Raw genomic sequence first — 19499 nt, 5'->3', positions numbered from 1 at the left:
TAGGTTTGAAATGTATGAAAATGTACCATGCGTCGACATCGCAATGTTGCACAAACACAGTATTTTGCTTTACAATATTAATCGGACTACAATGGATCATATCATAGCTATATTATGCATCATTTAATCCACCTGGAGTGTGGCGGAGGGCAAGCTTGACATGGTGCACTGGCTGATGGATGGCGAGCAACCAATCAGGTGCGCTCCAGATGTCCTTGTCATGCGCACTCCTCGTGTCTTGATAGAATGATTGTTTTTATTCTCTTCACAAAGGGTAAACTCAATATGCTTATCAAATTTCAATGGCTTGACGAGGCAATTGACCCCCAGAGTCATAAATATATTTATTTGTAACCAGAAACCCGTCTATAAAAATCTTAGGTGAGAAGCTGACCATCAAGTCAATTGATTAAGGCATAATTCTATTGATGTCAAATGTTTTTTTTACTTACATTGTTCAAAACCACTTTTTGTTGATAATTTGAGGAAACATGGTCGGACTGGGCAGTTTTATTTGCAGGGAGCACATCCTCTGCATTAAGAACGTGTTGATTTCACCTCATTTTAGCTTCTGTGTTATCTGAGAAAATGACTTTCATCCCGGCTCTCCCCTACTCTCACTGTATATACTGTATTAGATCGTTTGAAAATAATTTGGAATTAAATAGTCATTTAATGTCTATTAAATGAAATACTTTTGTAGCCCATTCCATTCAGCATGAAAAATTAACAAGTAAAATCACAAAAATACATTTGTAACTCAGGGAAGGTCACATTGATTTTGCTTCAATCAATGTATGACATTGAAGTAGTGTTTATTTTGCTTCAATAATATAATCCACGTTTCCATGTGTTTTAATTCCCCTAAAAATTGCTCATGAATGGGAGCTTTTGCTTGTTTGCTAAATGAATGTTCACATTGTCCTCATCCAGCCTTTCTTCCTGCTTTTCCTTGTGTGTTCCTTGTGATTACTACAGTGCCGTGTTTGCTTTGTGTGTGGCTTAATGTTAGTTCTCTCTTACCAAAAAGTATGTATGTCAGTCTTGTCAGTGTGTGGTTTATTTGATATGTTTGTTTTTGGATGTAGTGTTTTTATGTCCTCCATTTTTGTCCCAAACATTTGTGTTTGTTTGTCTTTGTTGTAATTTAATAGTTGCTTCAATTTCTCCAACAATTTCTCTTTTTACCCTCCTCTTTCCAGTATTGACACACTATATCCATTCATTCTATCTTTCTATTCACACTTTCCTTCCGTTTCTCATCATGTTGTGCTGCCCGACATAGTCCTCCGTTTGAAATATTCCTGTGATGTTATGGTTGCTTTCAACTCTCCTTTACCCACTTCATTCCAGTATTGACACAATCCTTTCCGTCCATTTATCCTCATGTTGTACTGCCTGCCATCACACCCTTTCATTATGTGTGCTTTTTGTTGCTGTATTGTAAAAGCACATTTTTATACAGAAAGAAAAATCACTATCAGTAAGAATTACACATGGAATACCAGTGGATTTAAAGTAACTGTAGAGTGAAAATCTCATTTTTAAAAGTTCATAACGTTGTTAACTTGTCTTATTCTCATGTTTGTGGCCAAAGCATAACTTGGAGAAAAAACACGTAGAAAAACCCACCTCAAACTTGTGTCTCCAAAAGACCATTTAAAAAAAGTGTTTTATTTTTCCACCGTGATATTATCGTCCTTTTTATTTGGATGATGTCATCCTGCCTCATTGGTTGAGCTGGCCAATCTACTCACATGAATATTTTTAATGAGCGGTATACTGTGCCTTCGGAAAGTATTCAGACCCCTTGACTTTTTCCACATTTCTTACGTTACAGCCTTATAAATAAATGTTTTCTCAGCAATCTACACACAATACCCCAGAATGACAAAGCAAAACACATTTTTGCAAGTTTATATACAAATAAAACAGAAGTATTCAGACCCTTTGCTACGAGACTCAAAATTGAGCTCCTGTGCATCCTATTACCATTGATCATCCTTGAGGTGTTTCTACAACTTGATTGGAGTCCAGCTGTGGTAAATTCAATTGATTGGACATGATTTGCAAAGGCACACATCTGCCTATATAAGGTCCCACAGTTGACAGTGCATGTCAGAGCAAAAACCAAGCAATGAGGTCGGAGGAATTGTCCGTAGAGCACACAGCCGAGACAGGATTGTGTCGAGGCACAGATCTAGGGAAGGGTACCAAAATCATTCTGCAGCATTGAAGGTCCCCAAAAGCACAATGGCTTCCATCATTCTTAAATGGAAGAAGTTTGGAAGCACCAAGACTCTTCCTAGAGCTGGCCGCCTGACCAAACTGAGCAATCGGGGGAAGAAGGGCCTCTGTCAGGGAGGTAGCCAAGAACCCGATGGTCACTTAGACAGAGCTTTAGAGATCCTCTGTGGAGATGGGAGAACCTTCCAGAAGGACAACCATCTCTGCAGCACTCCACCATTCAGGCCTTTATGGTAGTGGCCAGAAGGAAGTCACTCCTCAGTAAAAGGCACATGACAACCCTCTTGGAGTTTGCCAAAAGGCACTTAAAGACTCTCAGACCATGAGAAACACGATTCTCTGCTCTGATGAAATCAAGATTGAACTCTTTCGCCTGAATGGAAATCTTGGCACCATCCCTACGGTGAAGCATGGTGGTGGCAGCGTCATGCTGTGGGGATGTTTTTCAGCGGACTGGGAGACTAGTCGGCATCGAAGCAAAGATGAATGGAGCAAAGTACAGAGAGATCCTTGATGAAAACCTGCTCCAGAGCGCTTAGAACCTAAGACTGGGCAAAGATTCACCTTCCGACAGGCCAACTACCCTAAGCACACAGCCAAGACAACATAGGAGTGGCTTCAGGACAAGTCTCTGAATGTCCTTGAGTGGCCCAGTCAGAGCCTGGACTTGAACCCAATCAAACATCTCTGGAGAGACCTGAAAATAGCTGTGCAGCAACACTCCTCATCCAACCTGACAAGAGCTTGAGAGGATCTGCAGAGAATAATGGGAGAAAGTCCCTAAATACAGGTGTACCAAGCTTGTAGCGTCATACCCAAGAAGACTCGATGCTGTAATCGGTGCCTAAGGTGCTTCAACGAAGTACTGAGTAAAGGGTCTGAATACTTATGTAAATGTGGTATTTTAGTTTTTGAAAAACCTGTTTTCGTTTTGTCATTATGGGGTATTGTGTGTAGATTGATGAGGGGGAAAAAATGATTTAATCAATTTAAGAATAAGGCTGTAACGTAACAAAATGTGGGAAAAGCCAAGGGGTCTGAATACTTTCCGAAGGCACTGTATGCCCAACACCATTCCAACACAAAATATGCTTTTTAACATACTTAATTAAACATTTCAAAAGTATACATTTGGAAGTATGTCACTCTTATTGTAATTAATTATAGGTCATACACTATTTTATACAAATCTTGAAACACTGGACAGTTACTTTAAACTCCTACATAATTATAAAAACTCCTAACCTATTGTTGTGCCTAACTGATTTACCCCTCTCCCCTGTCCCTGTCTCTCCCCCAGCGGCCCCAGTCTTCCTGACCGAACTCCAGAGCCAGGACGTGTCTGAAGGTTACCCGGTCAGCTTTGACTGCGTGGTGATCGGAAAGCCTACACCCAGCATGCGTTGGTTCAAGGACGGGAAGCTCCTGGAGGAGAATGACCACTACATGATCAACGAGGAACACGAGGGCTGCCACCAGCTCATTATCACCACTGTGCTGCCTTCTGACATGGGCGTCTACCGCTGCATGGCCGAGAACACCAGTGGCATCGCTGCCACTAAGGCTGAGCTCAGGGTTGACAGTGAGTACAGAACATATTAGATTGGTTGGTTGCTTAATTGATGGATTGATTGCGAGTCATTGTGTAATTACATCTCTCTTTCCTCAGTGTCTTACAGCTCAGACTACGATACTGCAGCTGATGCCACTGAGACAGGCTCCTACATCAGCGCCAAGGGCTACATGTCTAGGTGAATGAGAGAACCAGCGAACAAGGCCTTTGACTTCAACCTTCTTTACAATTCAAACCTGATTCCTAATAGTACCTGAAACGTTTCACTGGTCGTGTTACTCCTTTACCCTGTTAGGTTCTTATTTTTCAGAGTAAATAACCCACGGACACTAGAGAAGCTAAAACCAAGTATAATTCTTCCCGAAGGTTCTGTACAGCTGTAATCAGACAACCCAACACTTGTCCCATCCAGATATTTATATCCCACTTAAGACACTCCCTCTCTCCAATCCTTACAGTCTATGCACAATAGGAAGAAGGTAACCAGATACTAAACCCTGATTACTCCCTTAAGGGGAACTGACCTCACCCCTCACCTCCTGACCTGAACCCCTCCTTCACCTAATCCACAGATATCCATCTGTCTTCCCTGTATCAACACATCACTCTCCTCTCCTCCTGACCTCAACCCCTCCTTCACCTAATCCACAGATATCCATCTGTCTTCCCTGTATCAACACATCACTCTCCTCTCCTCCTGACCTCAACCCCTCCTTCACCTAATCCACAGATATCCATCTGTCTTCCCTGTATCAACACATCACTCTCCTCTCCTCCTGACCTCAACCCCTCCTTCACCTAATCCACAGATATCCATCTGTCTTCCCTGTATCAACACATCGCTCTCCTCTCCTTCAACAAACACATTCCAACGCCTTCTGGCTTCCTACGGAGAGCCCTTAACTTTCTCCTTTGATTCCATGCTTCGTCTCTATCATTTATTTCATATCTCAGTGTTCAAAATGTCGAACCCAACAACTGACAGCCTTTACTCTCTGCCTATCTTCTCCCCTCAGGGAAACTGAAGCGTTTGAGTCTATGGCAGAGGATGAGCAGATACCACAAGTACTGGATGAGCTCCATGATGTGCACGTCAGCCCAGGCTCACCCATCGCTAAGATGCAGCTGAAAGTCAAAGGTTTGGCCTGTGGGTTACTCTCCACCACTTCTGTATTAATCACACCAAGACCCTGCTAGACTACATTGTCTCTGCACAGGAACGTCAGAGGTCCGTTCCATAAGTCAAAATAAAGAGGAATTACTCCCCCAGGGTAAGTTAGTTGTTTACTTTCCATTGATATTTCCCAGGTTTCCCCGCGCCCAGAGTGTACTGGTTCAAGGACGGTATCCCACTGCGTTCCTCAGACAGGATCCTGCTGCTGGACAAGAGAGACGTCCACAGTCTGGAGGTCCTGGAGGTGAAGAGGGAGGATGCAGGAGAGTACTCTGCCTACATCAGCAACGCTGCTGGATCAGCATACTCCTCTGCTAGGATACTGGTTCTGGGTAGGTCTACTCATGACTGAAAGGTTTATACTGAGAGGGATCCCTGTCTTCTACTTTGGATAAAGTCTTTAGTCTACATTGCGATGTGCATGTTATACACAACACAACATTCTTGTGTTTACCGAATTCACGATGACCCTCTTTCAACAGGTCCAGGAGAGCTCACACCTGTAGAAGAGCACGGTATGTAATTATCACTAAATAATACCAATTGATTAATTTATTGATTGATTCTTACGCTGCTACCTATTTCGTTTTTTTAGTCATTTAGCAGACGCTCTGATCCGGAGCAATTTTTCATCTAGTTCAGCTCAGGGATTCGAACCAGTGACCGTAGGTTACTGGCCCAACGCTCTTAACCGCTAGGCTACCTGCCGCCCCAATAACTTGTCACACTGTTCTTGCATCCCTGTTTTACTTCCTAGATCCCAAGGTGCCTCTGGTGCCGCCACGGTTCCTGGAGAAGTTTAGCAACAGGAAGGTGAAACAGGGAGCCAGTGTCACCCTGTCAGTCAGAGTGGAAGGTACTGTATCCGCAACACTCTTCTCTTTTGCCAGGACAAGAATCAGGGTCATGTGTGAGATACAGTATGCGTCCATAAAGGATATGGTCATTCATCATACAACATGCATGTGAATACCCAAGTCCCACTGTGTTTCTCACCTCTTCAAGGTTCTCCCATCCCCATGGTGACGTGGCTGAAAGAGGATTCCGCTGAGGACGTGTTGTGGATCAAGCCAGACACTAAGGGATATAAGGTGGCCAGGTCTGGGCGCCAACACAGCCTCATCCTCATGGATGCGGGTTCTGAGCACGCCGGCACCTACACCTGCATAGCCACCAACAGGTCCGGCCAGTCCATCTGCACCGCCCACTTTGAGGTAGAGGATGGTAAGAAACGGAAGACTATACTGTACTTGTTTGTTTGTTTGGATCCCCATTAGCTGTTACAATAGCAACAGCTAGTCTTCCTTGGGGTCCCCAATACATATTATGGGATAGGAAAACATAATGATACATGCTTTTGTAATCATTATAAAACATATAATAATGAGGTACGTGGCAGATAGCGAGTTCTAATGTGAAACATTCCTAATGTGTGATCTGCTTTCTGTCGTAGCGCCACGGCCAAAGGAAGAGACCAAAATCCCTCTGGGTATTACTATCAGCCCTCCAGTGGAGGATGCTGGCAGAAGAATGCCTTATCTAGGTGAAGTCGGAACAGAAGAGTTTCTTATGAAACTCACCTCTCAGATCACAGAGATGGTATCTGCCAAGATCAGCCAAGGTGAGTAGAAATGTGTCACGGACTGTTCCATCAAAGCTCCAAAATAGAGGACAGTGAGAATTTTTTTTTTTAAATAAATGTTCTTCCACTATTCATGTGTATTTAAGGTCAAGTAAATGCACTTTGCGATTTGATTAGAATTGATTTTGAATTGATGTGTTACCTTTCATTTGCCTCTAGTTACTTATAGAATAGGTCATTTTAAAATGAATATTTCCAATGTAATATCTGGGAAATAATGGTGGAATAGTCCTGATGTATTGGAAAAGGTTTCTGTGTGTGTGCTTTTATTGCTGGCAAAAACATTTGCATCTGTACATCTCTAGTAACACAGAGTATGTTCTTATAGTGTTTTATAGCATCATAAAAAATATATACATTGCCACTGAAGAAGTCTAAATTCAAATTGTATATATGCATTGCCTTTGTAATTTTGCAATTCTGTCATAAACATAAGTTATGTCATAACACTTCATAACAGTTTGTCATGTTATGACACGTTACTCTTATCCCACATGCAGTCCATTAGCCACAGGGCCAGCTAACAATGCCACAGCTGCACTCCTGCGTCAGTGGATATGTCAGTTCCTAATAGATCGTTGGGCAGGCTTTAAGAATGAACAGCTCAAGGAACATGTCATGCACTTTGCCTCTCGCTGCTCACAATTTCCTTTGTGTGTTTCTATATAAGCAACGATGCCTTCTTCTCTTTCCTTGCACTCACCAATGCTTGTCCTGCGTGTGTTTTGAGCAACGTGTGGATTCCTACACCCTTTCCTCCCTTACGACTGTCCTGCCTTCATTTCATCATCCCCCCCCCTCCATCCATCCATCCATCCCATCCATTAATTCACTCACGTGCTCTCATCCAATCGTTAATCTGTTATTCAGACACCGCACAGAACCATCAAGTGCTCCAGTGGATTGAAGCATGGCCCAAAGCCTCCAGTATGTATCCACAGTACATCAAGATCTCAGTTACTCTCACTGAAAGCCATATACATTCTTTCCACAAGTTAGTCAGTGTCGCTTTTGATCTGCTTCTTGACGTTGAAGCTTTATGCTCTGTTCTCTTCTCTGCATCTGTCTTCGCCGGTCTTACTCGGAGTTGTTTCCTTTAAAAGAGGAGTACTTGGCATGAAACCACAAAGGGGTTAGAAAGTGACGTCCCTCTGTTCATGCTGCACGACAGTGAGGATATCTTGGCTATCGCCTGAGGTGATGACTTGTGGAAATAATGTACTGGTATTATTCTTTGTCTAAGACGGCATTAAGTAAGATACAGTATTTCACAGTCGAAGACAGTTACACGTGAACACATTTTGAGACAAAACGGCCAGGATTCCATTGTAAAGTGGTGGACAAAGCTGTCATCAAAACTGTTCCATCATTCTCAGTATATATGATGAATGTGTGTATATATATATATATATACGTGATCAGATATCTCTCCCTTTATGTTTTTGCGCTCCATAATATTTATTTGATGCATGAGTAGAATACGTTTTGTATTGGCTCAGCAGGTAACTGATTACCTGAGCATATGATTCAAATGGCTTTGAAATTGATACTCGGCAAAGCATATACCGTAGCTGGAATATATGCCGACACTCAGACATGTATGGCCAGTCCTTAAGACCACGCGTCTTATTTGTACAGCATCTTATGCATGCATCTGGAAAACTAACTAGTTTGTAATAGTGAAAACTATTAAATCAAATGACTTGTGCAGTAGCAGCAAAACTGTTTGATGGTACTAATGTGTAGCTTAGCTAACCTTTTGGGAAATCTTAATAATTAATTGTACTGACTCAAAAATATACAGTTTTGACATTGATAATAAAATAGATAAAATATCCACCTTGTTTTCTGGGTCAAGAAAGCTACGCATTCCAGGTGGTCTGTGGGTGTTTCAGTGGCCAATTCCCCCTTCTGTGAATTTGTGTACAGTATATAGGCCTATGTCTATACTGTGTTATGTGGAGATGTGTGTGTGTGTGTGTGTGTGTGTGTGTGTGTGTGTGTGTGTTCTCCTGGCTGTCTCCCTCTGAACCCCCCTCCTCCCCCAGCCTCACTACGTGTCCCGGGAGGCGATAGCGACGATGAGACCAAAACACCATCCGCCTCGCCCCATCACGGCCGCTCTCGCCCCAGCTCCATTCTCGCAGACTCCTCCTCTGAGTCTGATGACCCTGATGCCAGGGGAGAGGTATGGAACCATAGAAGGAGAATCCGTCATTCCAGTTCATGACTGTCATTAGAGGCCTCTCTAATGACGCTGGAATGGGTCTATTTTCCTTCAAGTTTTTTCTCTTTCTGATATTTCTGATTGGATTTGGCTATAGAATACAGACTTGACTTATTCCTTTTAGCTCCTAGTGCAGCAAAGAGCCTCAACTGGCCTGCACCTTCAGCGAACCCAGTTCTGGGCAAATCTCTTATAGATAAAAGTCACTCTGCCAATGTGAGCACTTATAAGCATGCTAGTTATAGACTTTGTGTCTGATGTCCTCTACAGATGTTTGACATCTATGTGGCTACGGCTGACTACAACCCCACCATCCCCAACAAAGAGACCATTTCCCTGAAGGAGGGCCAGTATGTGGAGGTTCTGGACTCGGCACATCCACTCAAATGGCTGGTCCGGACCAAACCAACCAAAACCACCCCATCCCGCCAGGGCTGGGTGTCACCTGCCTACCTGGACAAGAAACTCAAGGTTTGTTTCAAGATCTAAGTAATTGATTTAGTACCAATATTGTGCATCTCCCGCTCCCCGTTTCCTATTTTTGTTAAATGTTATTATGTTCTTAATGTTATTTAAACTATTGTGGGCTAGCTGTCTGCTGATGCTGGCGATGTCCCAGAGACAGGTGGAGAAGAGGTCTCAGAAGGAGAGTACAAAAGAAGACTACTGTGAGTCTAGACCTTCTCACGCAATCTTCTATTAGTCCCAAAACTTAACCTGAGACTCGACTTTTCATGACTAAGACACTCAGTAAATGAACTCAATGAGATAAGTCGTGTCAAATAAGTGCTTGTTACATTCACAGATCATGAGGATTCGGGCCTGTGTTGTGCACAAGCAAGAAACACCACCACACTCAAGGGCAAACCATAATATATCCATAATGCTCTGTCTTCCCCCCAGCCAACTGATCCAGGACATGATCAACAGCGAGGCAGAGTTTGTCAAAGAGATGGACTTCTTCACCTCCCACCACGTCAAGCAGGTGGAGAGCCCTGACGCCCCATCTGACGTCACCAGCCAGAAGGAGGCCATCTTCAGGAACATCCACGAGATCAAGGCCTTCCATAGCGAGTAAGTACAGCTGGCCTGTTTATAAACAAAAACTTTTTATGGATTAATTAAAAAGCTCTCTGGGATAGGCGGGACACTAGCGTCCCACCTGGCCAATAGCCAGGGAAAATGCAGAGCGCCAAATTCAAATAAAATACTATAAAAATCTAACTTTCATTAAATCACCCATGTAAGATACCAAATTACAGCTACACTCGTTGTGAATCCAGCCAACAAGATTTCAAAAAGGCTTTTCGGGGAAAGCATAAGATGCTGTTATCTGATGATAGCACAACAGTAAACAATGAGAGAGTAGCATATTTCAACTCTGCAGGCACGACACAAAACGCAGAAATAAAATATAAATCATGCCTTACCTTTGACGTGCTTCTTTTGTTGGCACTCCAATATGTCCCATAAACATCACAAATGGTCCTTTTGTTCGATTAATTCCATCCATATATATCCAAAATGTCCATTTATTTGGCGCGTTTGATCCAGAAAAATATTGGTTCCAACTTGACCAACGTCACTACAAAATATCTCAAAAGTTACCCGTAAATTTTGCCAAAACATTTCAAACTACTTTTGTAATACAACTTTAGGTATTTTTAAACATAAATAATCTATAAAATTGAAGATGGGATGATCTGTGTTCAATACAGGAAGACAACACACTCAAGCATGCTTTCTGGTCTTGCGCAACTATCAAACAGTACACATGACGTGACACTTGTTCAAGATGGCTGTACTTCTTCATTACACAAAGGAATAACCTCAACCAATTTCTAAAGTTATTGAGTAGACAGTGACCTCAAAAAATCTGAATGGTTTGTCCTCAGAGTTTTGCCTGCTACATAAGTTCTGTTATACTCACAGACATGATTCAAACAGTTTTAGAAACTTCAGAGTGTTTTCCATCCAAATCTACCAATAATATGCATATCTTATATTCTGGGGATGAGTAGCAGGAACTTGAATTTGGGCACACTTTTTATCCAAAAGTGGAAATCTTGCCCCTTATCCCGAAAAATATTTCATAAACCCTTTATAATACCTGTATAGAAATAATTATATTGTATTGATGTTTTACCATTATATACTACCATTATGCTGCTAAATAAATTGACCCCATAATGTGTGTTCTGCAGGTTCATGTTCCCTAAGTTGCGTGAGTGCGACACTGATGACGACGTGGCCATGCGCTTCCTGAGGAGCGGGGAGGGCTTTGAGAAATACCTCCAGTACCTCGTAGGCCAGCAAAAGGCAGAGACCGCTATCAGTGACAAGACCGTACACCACTTCTTCAAGGCAAGTGAACCCTTCACAAATACTGTAAACACAAATGGTCATAAATGTGTTTGTGTTGTCATCTTTGTTAATATAATGGCTTGCTGATGTAAGGCTAGTAATGGCCACATTTCTAAACCTTTGCTGTCTTTGTCACAGAAGTACACAGACAAACAGCAGGCCAATGCCGACCCTGCTGAAGGGCCTGTATTGAGCATTAATGCCTACTTACAGAAACCCCTGGACAGAATCCAGAAGTACAAGGCCTTGCTCAAGGTGAGCGATCACCCTTTAATGCTGTAAATAGGGAATTAGATATTTCTTTATTGTCTGATTTTCACAGATATTTACTTTACGTACAAGAAGATGCACTGTGATATGGTAAGAGACATGGCATAGGCCAGACAACATCAAACATACACATTCATGAAAAAACAAAACAAGAATGACAGCTTATTAAGGATTAGCCCCTTTTTTAAAATGTTTTGCCTAAAATAACATACCCAAATCTAACTGCCTGTAGCTCAGGCCCTGAAGCAAGGTTATGCATATTATTGGTACCATTTGAAAGGAATTACTTTGAAGTTTGTGGAAATGTGAAAGGAATGTAGTAGAATATAGCACAATAGATCTGGTAAAAGATAATACAAAGACAAAAACAACCGTTCTTTTGTATTTTTTTTTGTACCATCTTTGATATGCAAGAGAAAAGTCATAATGTATTATTCCAGCCCAAGTGCAATTTAGACTTTGGACACTAGATGGCATCAGTGTATCCAATGAACCACTGCATTTCTGTTCAAAATGTTGTATCAAGACTGCCTAAATGCGCCTAATTTGTTTATTCATAACTTTTCATGTTCAAAATTGTGCACTCTCTTCAAACAATAGCATGGTATTCTTTCACTGTAATAGCTACTGTAAATTGGACAGTGCAGTTAGATTAACAAGAATTTAAGCTTTCTGCCAATATCAGAAATGTCTATGTCCTGGGAAATGTTCTTGTTACTTACAACCTCATGCATCAGCTTACGTTAGCTCAACCGTCCTGTGGAAGGGACACCGATCCCGAAGAAGTTAATTAAAGAATCTTACCCCTCCCTTCCACATTACATAGCCGTCCCTCCTATACTCAATGTTTACACATCCCCTTAATGTCCAAGGTCCCTGAGGGTCGCACATAATGTTATTGTACAACCCTAGCGTTTCAATGTCAATTATTGTTTTACACAGTTAGTGATATTTAATGTATCACATTTCACGATTGCCCGTTCCCGAATGAGTGAATCTATCCCTATTCTTTGTTCTTACCACATGTGCACAATTCCACACAGTATGAATGAATGCACCAGAGCTGGGATTACCATGTTTTTATAATAGGAAAATGTACTCATTAGAACCTGGTTGGAATATTACTGCTATTATTCATACTAAATCGTTGTGCCCATTCCTGTGACTGTAGGAGCTGATCAGGAACAAGGCCCGGAACGGTCAGAACTGCTGCCTGCTGGAGGAGGCCTATGCCATGGTTTCATCACTGCCTCAGCGTTCAGAGAACACACACCACGTCTCCATGATAGAGAACTACCCTGCCACTCTGGATGTATTGGGGGAGCCCATCAGACAGGTGACTCATCCGGAAACAATGTCACGAGTGTCCTATTGAGGTCAGAATACCTCTTTTACAAGAGAAACGTGACCAAAAGGACAGCCCCAGTTAAACCATAGACTGAATGATGCCCACTTTGGGAATTGGAGTCTTTGGCTAAGGACTTACGTATTAGAGCTACTGTATCAGTTGGGGCCTAAATAGTCTAATTTGGCTTGAGTTGATATGTGATGTTGTGTTTTGTGACAGGGACCCTTCATGATGTGGGAGGGTGCACCTGGGGTAAGGTCCTCCTCCAGAGGCCACCGTCGACACGCGTTCCTCTTCAAAAACTATGTCGTCATTTGCAAATCCAAGAGAGACTCCAACACAGACACCCAGGGCTACGTCTTTAAGAACATGATGAAGGTAAGATTCTGTTTATTGCTCTTTCTGTTATACTTCAGATCTCTCAGCATGGCCATCCACTGAAGCAAGGCACTAAAGAAATACCATCAAATTCCAATAAGGTATTCAGGGTTGACATAGTAAAAGATTCTTGCTGGTGGAGAGAATATATCGTCGTTGTCACTCTTCCTATGACATAGAAAGGATTTACGAACAGATAAATAAAGTCAATAATTCGTCTCGAGGATGACTACTGCTTATCTGTCTGTCTGTCTTCCTCTCTAGCTGAACAACATAGATGTGAATGAGACAGTGGAGGGTGACGACCGGGCCTTTGAGATCTGGCACGAGCGCGAGGACTCTGTCAGGAAGTACACGCTTCAGGCTCGCACCGTCATCATCAAGAACTCCTGGCTGCGAGACCTCAGGGACCTGCAGCAGCGCTATACCATGCCCGGCTGGAGTGAGTCTGACACACACACATTCACTCAGATCTACCCGACACACACACATTCACTCAGATCTACCCAACACACACACATTCACTCAGATCTACCCGACACACACACATTCACTCAGATCTACCCAACACACACACATTCACTCAGATCCATCCGACACACACACATTCACTCAGATCCATCCGACACACACACATTCACTCAGATCCATCCGACACACACATTCACTCAGACACACACACATTCACTCAGATCCATCCGACACACACACATTCACTCAGATCCATCCGACACACACACATTCACTCAGATCCATCCGACACACACACATTCACTCAGATCCATCCGACACACACACATTCACTCAGATCCATCCGACACACACACATTCACTCAGATCCATCCGACACACACACATTCACTCAGATCAGATCCATCCGACACACACACATTCACTCAGATCCAGATCCATTCACTCAGATCCACACACACACATTCACTCAGATCCATCCACACACATTCACTCAGATCCATCCGACACACACACATTCACTCAGATCCATCCGACACACACACATTCACTCAGATCTACCCGACACACACACATTCACTCAGATCCATCCGACACACACACATTCACTCAGATCAGTGTAGCCATGTTATTTTTTACTCGTTATTTTAATTTTTTGTTAAATTTTTTTATCTTCCTGTTAGTCTACGAAGCATGTTACGAATAGCATTTGATTTGAGATCCACCCGACACACACAGCACATGCGCACATACACATTCAGACAGATCCACCTGACACTCACAGTAGACAAACAGAGAGGCATAGTTTGACGACATAGCACATTGTGACCTAACCTTTACCATCGAACAACTATATTTTAAAATTGCATACCATTATTTGACCGGTCATTGAATAAAATGTGTCATCCCTCCACTAAGGTTAGATTGATGTGTAAATTCATGCCTCTACCTGTCCAGGTATGCCTGACTTTGATGAGCTTCTGGCTGACTGCACAGTGGAGCTGGGACAGACAGTGAAACTGGCCTGCAAGGTTACTGGAGTACCCAAACCTGTGGTCACCTGGTACAAGGGTAAGAGACGCACCAGCGAGACCACTGTACATACACAATAGGTGTGTGTGTGGAGTTTTAGAATATCAATGAACTATATACAGTAACATACATGACACGTTTGTTTTTCTCCACATACTGTGGTCACACTGCATGAATGTAGAAACATCTCATTTCCTTCTCTGATGACAGATGGGCATGCGGTGGAGGCCGACCCTCACCACATCATCATCGAGGACCCTGACGGTTCCTGCACCCTGATCCTGGACAACATGACAGCGGATGACTCTGGACAGTACATGTGCTTCGCCACTAGCACCGCAGGCAACGCCAGCACCCTGGGGAAGATCACTGTCCAAGGTCAGTCTCCATTACAGAGGGGATATTACACTAACATTGGGCTTGAACTTGCAAAAGTGAATATGGCAGACTATTCATGAGAATCATGGCTATTCATCAGGGGAGGCTGGTGGGAAGAGCTATAGGAGGACGGGCTCATTGTAACGGCTGGAATGGAATAAATGGTTTCCATATGTTTGTGTTTGATACCGTTACTTTTATTCTATAACAGCCGTTACAATGAGCCCATCCTCCCATAGCTCCTCCCAGCAGCTTAGAGTGAGGGATACTTTGCTTGTCCAGGATGATAATTGTCATTCTTATGAGAGAAGAACATTATTTTTAAGAGTGTTTGTGTGTTGTAGTGCCTCCTCGTTTTGTGAACAAGATGAGGAATGCTGTCTTTACTGTTGGTGAGGATGCTCAGTTCTCCTGCACCATTCAGAGCGCTCCCAGCCCCAAGATCAGGTACAAGTACACCCCACCACACCCCTCTGATAGGCTCTTCAAACTTCGGACTGTGGCATTTGTTTCTTCTTACTGCCGTTATTATGTTACCCATTCTTAATGGTTAATAAGTATACATAAGATAATGAATAAGTATTGAAATAAACCTTTTTGAGAGCTCTCAATAAACCGTGTTGTGTGTTTTCTGGCCAGGTGGTTCAAGGAGGGCAGGTTGCTGACTGACCAGGAGAAGTATCAGACCTACAGTGAGTCCCGTAGTGGAGTACTGGTCCTAGTCATTAAAGGCCCTACGGAGAGAGACCTGGGACATTACGAATGTGAGGTAGGCCTATAACAGTTAAAGAATATAGGGCCTGTTCCCCAGGCAGATAACAACTAGTACTGGACTGAAATGTACTTTCAATAGACATTCTTAATTCAGGACTTGTCACGAACATCGTCAGGGAAATGACTGGACCAAGGTGCAGCGTTGTGAGTGTACAGTTCTTTTTACTAAGAATGTCGCCAATAAAAACAACGAACGAACGAACGAACGAACGAACGAACGAACGAACGAACGAACGAACGAACGAAGCTTATTAGGGCTATACAGGCCACTAACAGTCAACTACCCACAACTAAGGTGGCAAAACAGCCGGCCTAAGTATAATTCCCAATCAGAGACAACGATAGACAGCTGTCCCTGATTGAGAACCATACCCGGCCAAAACATAGAAACAGAAAACATAGAATGCCCACCCCACATCACACCCTGATCTAACCAAATAGAGAAATAAAACGGCTCTAAGGTCAGGGCGTGACAGGACTAGGCTTAATCTGGGTCCAGGAAACCATTCCATACAGTTGTAAAACACTGGACTTGCAAATCACCTCACTGGAATTGCTGCCAACCTAAGTGTATCACTTGTGAATGGTCAATATAAATGAAAACCATAGAGACAAATAGTAGAGGTAACATGTAACAGTGTTTACATTTTTTTGGATGTTTTGCATCCAATTGCATCTTCATGAGAAATTACCATGATAAGATGAAGCCATTGGTTAAGTGAGCCTAATGTATTCTCCTCCCTGCCCATCCCAGTTGTCTAATCGACTGGGCAGTGCTAGGTGTGCAGCTGATCTGTGCCTTCCTTCTGCTGTGACTAGGAGAGGAGAGCAGGCGATCACCATCGAAGGTAGGAATACTCCCTTTCATACATATACCGTGGTGCATTAGTCATTTTCCTATTTGACCAGATACTTCATCTGTAGAGAATGTATGCCTTATGCCACAATAGTTCAAAGAATTACCATCAGTTCATCAACAATTTAGATACTGTAGTTTTTTGTCATAAACATTAGCTAGCTATTTATTTGTCTGGCTAACTCCATAAGCCCAATCCTGCTTTCCTTGTAGTCACCGAGCAGGAGACTAAAATACCAAAGAAAACCATCATCATGTAAGTGTGACCAGCTTATAAAGCAGGCTAGAAGAAGCATGTATACTTGTGCGTGTCCCCCTTTGGCCTCTGCATGCATGGCCATGCAGTATTTGAACCCTGAGTGTGAGAGGGACTCAACCCCAAATATAATTTCCAAGGAGCCGGCATATATTGAATGCGTAAAGAATTAATCTTTTTTGTGTCTAGTCGTTTTCCTTAACTCATGTACCATCGCAGGCAAAGCCTCTCATTTGTATGAGTAGGCAAGACTCCATTATGCTCTCTCTGTGTGTGTGTGTGTACATGCTAATTAACACCTTGCCTATGTAGACCTAGTGTCAAACAAGCTGTTATATTCCTCTCACACCTTCTCTGCTGTCTCTCTCATACCCTCTGCTATTCCTCTCACACCTTCTCTGCTGTCTCTCTCATACCCTCTGTGCTATTCCTCTCACACCTTCTCTGCTGTCTCTCTCATACCCTCTGTGCTATTCCTCTCACACCTTCTCTGCTGTCTCTCTCATACCCTCTGTGCTATTCCTCTCGTACCTGCTGGTCTGTCTCTCTCTCATACCCTCTGTGCTATTCCTCTCACACCTTCTCTGCTGTCTCTCTCATACCCTCTGTTCTATTCCTCTCACACCTTCTCTGCTGTCTCTCTCATACCCTCTGTGCTATTCCTCTCACACCTTCTCTGCTGTCTCTCTCATACCCTCTGTTCTATTCCTCTCACACCTTCTCTGCTGTCTCTCTCACACCTTCTCTGCTGTCTCTCTCATACCCTCTGTGCTATTCCTCTCACACCTTCTCTGCTGTCTCTCTCATACCCTCTGTGCTATTCCTCTCACACCTTCTCTGCTGTCTCTCTCATACCCTCTGTGCTATTCCTCTCACACCTTCTCTGCTGTCTCTCTCATACCCTCTGTGCTATTCCTCTCGTACCTGCTGGTCTGTCTCCCTCTCATACCCTCTGTGCTATTCCTCTCACACCTTCTCTGCTGTCTCTCTCATACCCTCTGTTCTATTCCTCTCACACCTTCTCTGCTGTCTCTCTCATACCCTCTGTGCTATTCCTCTCACACCTTCTCTGCTGTCTCTCTCATACCCTCTGTGCTATTCCTCTCACACCTTCTCTGCTGTCTCTCTCATACCCTCTGTGCTATTCCTCTCACACCTTCTCTGCTGTCTCTCTCATACCCTCTGTGCTATTCCTCTCACACCTTCTCTGCTGTCTCTCTCATACCCTCTGTGCTATTCCTCTCACACCTTCTCTGCTGTCTCTCTCATACCCTCTGTGCTATTCCTCTCACACCTTCTCTGCTGTCTCTCTCATACCCTCTGTGCTATTCCTCTCGTACCTGCTGGTCTGTCTCTCTCTCATACCCTCTGTGCTATTCCTCTCACACCTTCTCTGCTGTCTCTCTCATACCCTCTGTTCTATTCCTCTCACACCTTCTCTGCTGTCTCTCTCATACCCTCTGTGCTATTCCTCTCACACCTTCTCTGCTGTCTCTCTCATACCCTCTGTGCTATTCCTCTCACAACTTCTCTGCTGTCTCTCTCATACCCTCTGTGCTATTCCTCTCACACCTTCTCTGCTGTCTGTCTCTCTGTGCTATTCCTCTCACACCTTCTCTGCTGTCTCTCTCATACCCTCTGTGCTATTCCTCTCACACCTTCTCTGCTGTCTCTCTCATACCCTCTGTTCTATTCCTCTCACACCTTCTCTGCTGTCTCTCTCATACCCTCTGTGCTATTCCTCTCACACCTTCTCTGCTGTCTCTCTCATACCCTCTGTGCTATTCCTCTCACACCTTCTCTGCTGTCTCTCTCATACCCTCTGTGCTATTCCTCTCACACCTTCTCTGCTGTCTCTCTCATACCCTCTGTTCTATTCCTCTCACACCTTCTCTGCTGTCTCTCTCATACCCTCTGTGCTATTCCTCTCACACCTTCTCTGCTGTCTCTCTCATACCCTCTGTGCTATTCCTCTCACACCTTCTCTGCTGTCTCTCTCATACCCTCTGTGCTATTCCTCTGTACCTGCTGGTCTGTCTCTCTCTCATACCCTCTGTGCTATTCCTCTCACACCTTCTCTGCTGTCTCTCTCATACCCTCTGTTCTATTCCTCTCACACCTTCTCTGCTGTCTCTCTCATACCCTCTGTGCTATTCCTCTCACACCTTCTCTGCTGTCTCTCTCATACCCTCTGTTCTATTCCTCTCACCTTCTCTGCTGTCTCTCTCACACCTTCTCTGCTGTCTCTCTCATACCCTCTGTGCTATTCCTCTCACACCTTCTCTGCTGTCTCTCTCATACCCTCTGTGCTATTCCTCTCACACCTTCTCTGCTGTCTCTCTCATACCCTCTGTGCTATTCCTCTCGTACCTGCTGGTCTGTCTCCCTCTCATACCCTCTGTGCTATTCCTCTCACACCTTCTCTGCTGTCTCTCTCATACCCTCTGTTCTATTCCTCTCACACCTTCTCTGCTGTCTCTCTCATACCCTCTGTGCTATTCCTCTCACA

The 19499-nt window shown here is 43.5% G+C and overlaps 1 protein-coding gene across 1 annotated transcript in view; it reads left to right on the top strand.

Moving 5' to 3' along the window:
* LOC115102952 (obscurin-like) overlaps positions 1 to 19499 on the top strand; it is a 100637-nt gene that overhangs the window by 76165 nt on the left and 4973 nt on the right. The window contains 24 exon segments of the mRNA XM_065005677.1: positions 3548 to 3829; positions 3917 to 3998; positions 4837 to 4958; positions 5129 to 5326; positions 5477 to 5509; positions 5752 to 5850; positions 6000 to 6218; positions 6448 to 6615; positions 7507 to 7563; positions 8685 to 8824; positions 9134 to 9334; positions 9455 to 9531; positions 9767 to 9937; positions 11068 to 11227; positions 11366 to 11482; positions 12669 to 12833; positions 13065 to 13223; positions 13488 to 13665; positions 14652 to 14765; positions 14937 to 15104; positions 15449 to 15551; positions 15744 to 15873; positions 16633 to 16726; positions 16948 to 16990. Coding sequence (XP_064861749.1) covers positions 3548 to 3829; positions 3917 to 3998; positions 4837 to 4958; positions 5129 to 5326; positions 5477 to 5509; positions 5752 to 5850; positions 6000 to 6218; positions 6448 to 6615; positions 7507 to 7563; positions 8685 to 8824; positions 9134 to 9334; positions 9455 to 9531; positions 9767 to 9937; positions 11068 to 11227; positions 11366 to 11482; positions 12669 to 12833; positions 13065 to 13223; positions 13488 to 13665; positions 14652 to 14765; positions 14937 to 15104; positions 15449 to 15551; positions 15744 to 15873; positions 16633 to 16726; positions 16948 to 16990 — 3280 coding nt within the window.

This window comes from Oncorhynchus nerka, linkage group LG20 (assembly GCF_034236695.1).
Source record: "Oncorhynchus nerka isolate Pitt River linkage group LG20, Oner_Uvic_2.0, whole genome shotgun sequence".
NCBI classification, from domain to species: Eukaryota; Metazoa; Chordata; class Actinopteri; order Salmoniformes; family Salmonidae; genus Oncorhynchus; species Oncorhynchus nerka.
This window is presented reverse-complemented; position numbering and strand designations above follow the sequence as displayed.